Source organism: Rhinopithecus bieti, unplaced genomic scaffold, assembly GCF_001698545.2.
Source record: "Rhinopithecus bieti isolate Rb0 unplaced genomic scaffold, ASM169854v2 scaffold_6151, whole genome shotgun sequence".
In the NCBI taxonomy this organism is placed as follows: Eukaryota; Metazoa; Chordata; class Mammalia; order Primates; family Cercopithecidae; genus Rhinopithecus; species Rhinopithecus bieti.
Window position 1 is genome coordinate 386,883 of NW_016805238.1, and position 6,664 is coordinate 393,546.

The 6,664-nt window shown below is 45.6% G+C and overlaps 1 protein-coding gene across 1 annotated transcript in view; it reads right to left on the bottom strand.

Moving 5' to 3' along the window:
• The window catches only part of FAM184B (family with sequence similarity 184 member B), a 160,855-nt gene extending 157,604 nt beyond the window's left edge, over positions 1 to 3,251 (bottom strand). Inside the window, exon 1 of the mRNA XM_017871761.1 lies at positions 2,461 to 3,251. Within this exon, the coding sequence (XP_017727250.1) occupies positions 2,461 to 2,607 (147 nt within the window). The 5' untranslated portion in view covers positions 2,608 to 3,251. The remainder of the gene's footprint in view (positions 1 to 2,460) is intronic.
• Between the last annotated feature and the right edge of the window lie 3,413 nt (positions 3,252 to 6,664).

A 6,664-nucleotide genomic window follows, 5' to 3' on the forward strand; every position in this document is an offset into this window, starting at 1 on the left:
AATTAGCTGGGGGTGGTGGTGTGGACCTGTTCCTAGCTACTTGGGAGTCTGAGGTGGGAGGATCACTAGAGGCCAGGAGTTTGAGGCTGCAGTTAGCCATGACTGTGCCACTACATTCCAGCCTGGGTAACAGAGGAAGACCTTGTCTCTTAAACAAACCAACAAACAGAAAAGTAAAAATAAAACTCTAGGCAGCAATAACAAGATGGGAAGGAAGAGGCTGTTAAATGAGTAAAATATACAAAGTTCTTTCATGGGAAGAAACAATTACATACTAACTTTGTTAGAAAAAAATCAGAATTAAGTGTATATGTTGAAAAATAAAAGACGATTCTGAGAAGAATAGAAATAAAACCCAAAGCTCTCAAACCAGCAGTGGCATATGGATCAATTTACTAATCTGATAGAAGGCAAGAATGGAAGCAAAAGAAGCAAGGAGAAATAATGGTAAATGAAAAACACAAGATCCAATGGAAGAAAAGCCCAAATATGTTAGTAATCACAATAAATGCCTGTGGATTAAATTCACCTGTCAGAGACACAACCAAAATAAACCTCAGAGAAAGATTAAACATGAAGATATGGAAAATATTTCACATACAAATAGTAGCCAAAAGAAGGGTGGCCTATTAATAACAAAAACTTCTAATTTAAGCAATTAGCATAAAAATGTTAAACAGAGGCACTACATAAGGATCAATCATCATTTCTAATGCAGAATATACTTTAAGAAACACTGCCTACTGTGCGCCAAGAATCATGTATGCCTTCTATACTGCTGTGTTTTCAGTGCTTGGCACATAATAGATGTGCCATAAATATTAATGAGTGGAATCTTTGCTATTTTATATTGAAATGATCTGTTTATGTGTTTGTCATACCACAAGGGCAAGACCATATCTTACTAATTGTTATGCCATCAACATTCAGCATAGCAGTTGGCACATAGTAGGAATTCCGTAAGTCCACACTGAATTCAAGGATCATCTTGTCTATAAAATCTCCCCTCGCAGTTCCTTCCATACTGATTTGTCCTTTGTTTCTACTTCTATAGAACTCGTAATTGGAAGCACCCAATTCAGCACCCAAGACATAGTCTTCTAGCTTTCACTCAATATTTCAAATCTTGTTTCTCTAAAACTATTTTAGATTCTTTGAAGACAGGGAAGATGCCTTGCACTGTGCCAAGTGCCTTTTCAGGTACTTGAATAAATACATGTTTTGGTTGGTGTCACTATTTAGATGAATGTAGATTAGATCAACAGTACCGGCTATACATGCCGAGGACTCTAAGGGCTATCTCCAATCTCTTTTTTCATCCCTTGACCAAAGAGAGCCCTCTTTGGAGACAGGCTTATGTGCGAAGAATGTGAAGTTAATGAGACAGGTGGGAGAAGGCAGCTAGAGTTCAATTCCAAGACTCTGTGCTCTGTTCCTCCTGGCAAAATAGTGAGGTTGGCGGGACAGGGGGAGGGGAATGTCTGTGATCCCACAAAACATGTGTGGGAAGTGAGAGGGAGATGGTGAGGAAAGAGAGCATGTTCCAGATGCCACAGGACTGACCTGGACCTGACCTTTCCCTGGTGGGCATGGCACCAGGAGTGTATTATGAGACCAAAAGGAAACCCCAAAGCAAACAGCTAAATTCATCCACTTGAAACCTTGTGTGGGAGACAGGGAGGGATGTTGTTCTCCATCTAGACAAGGCACAGAGGGGTGTCTGTGACAAGGAGCTCCTAATTGGGGAGCTGCAGAGGGTTAACAAAGAGCACTGGTGGCATCTTTTTGCTGGTCTTCTTGAAAAGACATAGTCTGGGAAGGTTCAATCAGGGCTCTGCAGGAGGTAGGGAGGTGGGTTGGCTGATCGACCTCCCAAGGTCCTTCCTAATCCCATAATTATTTGGTGAATCATGCTCTTCTCCATTTATGCTCCTACACACGTCTGCACCCAGTTTGATAGTAAGTCCCCTAGGCTGCATTCCAGGTTTAGTACGGTGCCACGCAAGCTGCTGGCACTCAACGAATGACGCAAATATTTGTTGAATGAAGGAATACATGGATCAAGTGTTTAAATAGAGCCCACATGACCTCCCCAAGCTGTAAAGTATGGCAGTTGAATGAAATCACAACATTCTAGGCACTTGAGCAAAGCTGGCGGAGACACACACACACACACACACACTCGATTCACATTCCCACCTTGGAAAGGCACAGACCACGTGCTCAGCAAGCAGGCTGAGGGAGTTTCCTTGGCAAGGATCCTCTTTCTCTGCTGCTTTAGGATGGTGCCTCTAGAAGGTCAAGTCACCCAGATTTAGGACCGCTTCCCTACCCGGTTGGCCTCCGAGACAAAGTTTCTGTCTGGATTCGGCCCGGGCCTCCCGGGAGGGGCATCCTCTCTCCCTCCTGGCTCCGGCGCCCCGGGCGTGCAGCTCGCTGGCCCGCTGCGCCCCATCTTACCTTGGTGAGCTGGGCGATCTTCTTGCACATTTTCACGTGCATCTCGGGATCACAGTCCATTCTCCAGCCCGCGCCACAGCGGGCGTCGTCTTTGGAGCCCGGGCAAGTCCCGGGCGGGTTAATTTTGCTTTTGAGAGCAGAAGCCATCACTAAAACGCGCCCAGCACTCAAAGACTCTCGCTCGTGTTCTCCCTGCCCACCGTGTGCACGTGCGTGCGCGCGCGGGCGTGCGAGCGTGTGGGTTTCTCGGGAGAGGTGGAACTGCAGTCCCGTCGCCTGCACCGCCGCGTGGCCCCAGCTTCCCGAAGGTTTCCGCCTCCCGGGCCCACCCGCGCGCCCACCCTTTCTCCTCTCCCCCTGGCTCTCTGGCTGGTTGGCTCCGCGGGCACCCGCACCCTGCGGCAAGGCTCCGGCGCCCCGCACGTGTCGTTGGCGATCCGTCTGCCGCTCCCCAGCCAGTGCAGGTTTCGTGTGCAAGAGGAGAGCTTCCGCGGCTAGGAGCCGCCGGCCTTGGGGGGTTTGCACTGGGCGGGCACGGCGCTCTTGGACACGTGGGTGGAGCGCGGCCCTGGACTCCGTGGCGACGGACCCTGCCAGAGGTGGTCATCCCGGGCCAAGGAGGAAGAAGAGCCTCCGGAGCGGGACAGGGCACAGTGACCCGCGGCTTCCGAGCCTCCGAGCTGAGGGCGGAGATGGGGGTGGGGGACGAGATGCTAAGAGAGGGGCGGGTAGGTCAGGACGAGTCACCGGGACTCGAAGAGGTGTGGGATCCGGAGCGCACGGTGTGTGGGCCAGCGCCTGAGTTGCGCGAGTGCACGGCGGGGCTGAGGATGGCAGCCTTCCTTTCTGGATCTTGGAGAGGAGCCAGGACATTGCGGGAGGATTGCCGGAGATGCCTAAACAAAGAGGAGAAGCCAAGGGGGTGGCAGGGTGCGGGTGTCCGAAATCTGAGATGGGAAAGTGCGAAACGCATAATGCGGGAAGCGGTAGGAACGCAAAGACAAAGTCTTTAGGGAGGTAGAAAGGATGGTGGCGGGTGCTGGAAAGGAAGAAGCAAAGCGGAACGGAGCAGTTAGATGAGTAACAGATGGAACTGAAAATCTAAGTAAACAGAGCCCATTGAAAGTAAAGTGAGTCGTCCAAATCCACACTACTGGCCTTGGGCAGACGGGCCAGACTGTCAAGTTTTCGGATTCTGAGCTGGTGTCTGTTTAGTATTTGGTGAGGGGAGAGGTTAGTGGGCCAAATTTCTTTCTGGCATGTTCTCTGGTTTCAGACAGTGGGCTTTAAGGGAAAGTGACGGCACCGTGATCAGATTTTCCTAAAGCTCGAATAATAGCGTCTTCATGATCGTTTGCATGGTGAATGTATATCATTTATACATTGCCTTATATTAGAAATTTTAATAGTCTTCATAAACCAAACAAGCTCCAAAGGGTCTCAGAAACCACAGTTCCACCCATCCATACTGAAGGTAACAATACCCATTTTTGTCGATGAGGAAAACTGACCCAGAGAATTTGTACCAAGTCAGGCAATTACAAGTAGAACTGTTTCTGAAACAGACATTCCTATTCTAGATTCTGTATCAAATGACCAACCTCGGTTTCTGATTTCTAGTTTACCATCTTAAGTTCTCTTTTTAGCACAACCCCTCCCTCCCACAGTTCCTTTAGAAAACAGGAGGCCTGAATCAGAATCATGGCCAAGAAATTCTGTGCCCTATCCCAGATTCCTTGAAACAAAACCTGTGAGGATGGGGGTCAGGGGATGAGGAATCCACATTAAACAGCTCTCTGCTTAATTCCAAATTGTGTGTTTAGAACATTTTCTGCAGGATCTTAATATACACTAAATTTTACAGGAATTCAACCACTGTGTAAACTAGAGGAAAATTAGCCTTTTTGGTCAAGTACTTTACCAAAAGTTATTCATCATTTTGGAAAATCACATCAAGGGCCAGGTGGCTCATGATATTTGGTTGCCAATACAACACACTTCTTTTTTTATTTTTTATTTTTATTTTTGAGACAGAATCTTGCTCTGTTACCCAGGCTGGAGTGCAGTGGCATGATCTTGGCTCACTGCAACTTCTACCTCCCGGGTTTAAGCCATTCTCGTGCCTCAGCCTCCGGAGTAGCTGGGATAACAGGTGTGCGCCACCACGCCTAATTTTTGTATTTTTAGTAGAGATGGGGTTTCTCCATGTTGGCCAGGTTGGTCTCAAATTCCTGATCTCAAGTGATCTGCCCACCTAGGCCTCCCAAAGTGCTGGAATTACAGGTGTGAGCCACCATGCCTGGCCACAACACACTTCTAACTGCCACATTCATGGGAGTCTACTTACATATGCAGGCATCTGAGTACTACACTATGTCCCTCAGTATCAATAGGCGTTTTGTTCCAGGACCCCTTCAGATACCAAAATCCATGAATGTTCAAGTCACTTATATAAAATTGTGTAGCATTTGCATATAACCTACTCACATCCTCTCGTATGCATTAAATCATCTCTATATTACCTGTAATACCTAATACAATGTAAATGTTATGTAATTAGTTGTTACACTGTATTGTTTAGGGAATAAAAAATAGTCTGCATATGTATAGTACAGATACAACCATCCATTTTTTTTCCTCAAATATTTTTGACTTGAGGTTAGTTGACTTTGAGGATGCAGAACACATTGATATGGAGGGCCGACTGTATATATTATTTAGTTATAATGAAATATCAAGAATCAAATGTCAAAAATATCAAAGTCAAGAAATTATGCAGATTTAAAAAGGTGTGTATTATCTATGAATTTCTTTCTTCATTTTTTTTTTTTTTTGAGACGGAGTCTCACTCTGTCGCTAGGCTGGAGTGCAGTGGCGGCATCTGGGCCCACTGCAAGCTCCGCCTCCTGGGTTCACGACATTCTCCTGCCTCAGCCTCCGGTAGCTGGGCTTACACAGGCGCCCGCCACCACGCCCGGCTAATTTTTTGTATTTTTTTTTTAGTAGAGATGGGGTTTCACCGTGTTAGCCAGGATGGTCTCGATGTCCTGCACCTCATGATCTGCCCGCCTTGGGCTCCCAAAATGCTGGGATTACAGGCGTGAGCCATCGCGTCGGGCCTACAAATTTCAAGATAGTAACATGGATGTTATAGAAAAGGTGAAGTTTGGTCTGAAAAGAATCGAAAGCCATTGCTCTAGATGATCTTTTACACACTGAAGTTTAGAAAAACTTCAAGTCTAACCCCAAGTTTTAGTTTTTAAATAATGATTTCATTAGGTCTTGGGACTAAAAAATGTTCCAGTAGGAAATATTATACTTTCAACTTTACAATGGAAGACAGCGGGGAAATCAGATACCTTTATCAGCTTTGTTGGCCCACGGCTGCTGTAACCAAGGCACCATGAGCCGACCTGTTTTGGAGGGTCCTCTGCAGCTCCCAGGATTTTCCAGCACTGGGATTAGTAGGTCCCTTTACACCATCAGGAATGAAATTGAGGGCAGAAGAGAATTAAGTACTGTCTCAAATGTGGAGGTGGAAGTACATTTATTAGGCCACTAATGTCATATTGGCACTGTGCTAAGCCCTTAGCACATATTCTGACCTCCTCTGAGGTACTTATTGTCATCCTTGTTCTACAGACTAGGAAAGTGAAGCTAAGGCAGGTTGAGTTCCCAACTGTATACAGCTAGTGAATGGATCTGGGTCTATCTGACTTCAAAGGGGATGTTCTTACCAATTGATTTTTCTTTAGATTACAAATATAAGCTTCCCAGAGCACAATGCTGGCAATATGATAGTTTTTTCTTTTTAAAATTCTCATTTTTTAAAAATAGAAACAAGGTCTCACTATGTTGTCCAGGCTGGTCTTGAACTCCTAGCTTAAGTAATCTTCCCACATTGGCCTCCCAAAAGTGCTGGGATTACAGGTGTGAGCCACTGTGCTTGGTCAAAAAGATTTAAAATCATAATTGACTTGTCTTTTCTTTAGATTATAAACTTCTTGTAATATCCCCCCAAACATCCTCACCCATGATACTATAAACAACAACAACAAAAAAGAGTAGAAGCAAGCAAAAATAACCCCACATCCCAAACTCAGAGAAAATTATTGTTCATATTTTGGAGAAGATACCTCTAGACATTTCTGTGTACACATATAGAAATGTAACAAACATATATGTATTTTAGAAATGTTTACAC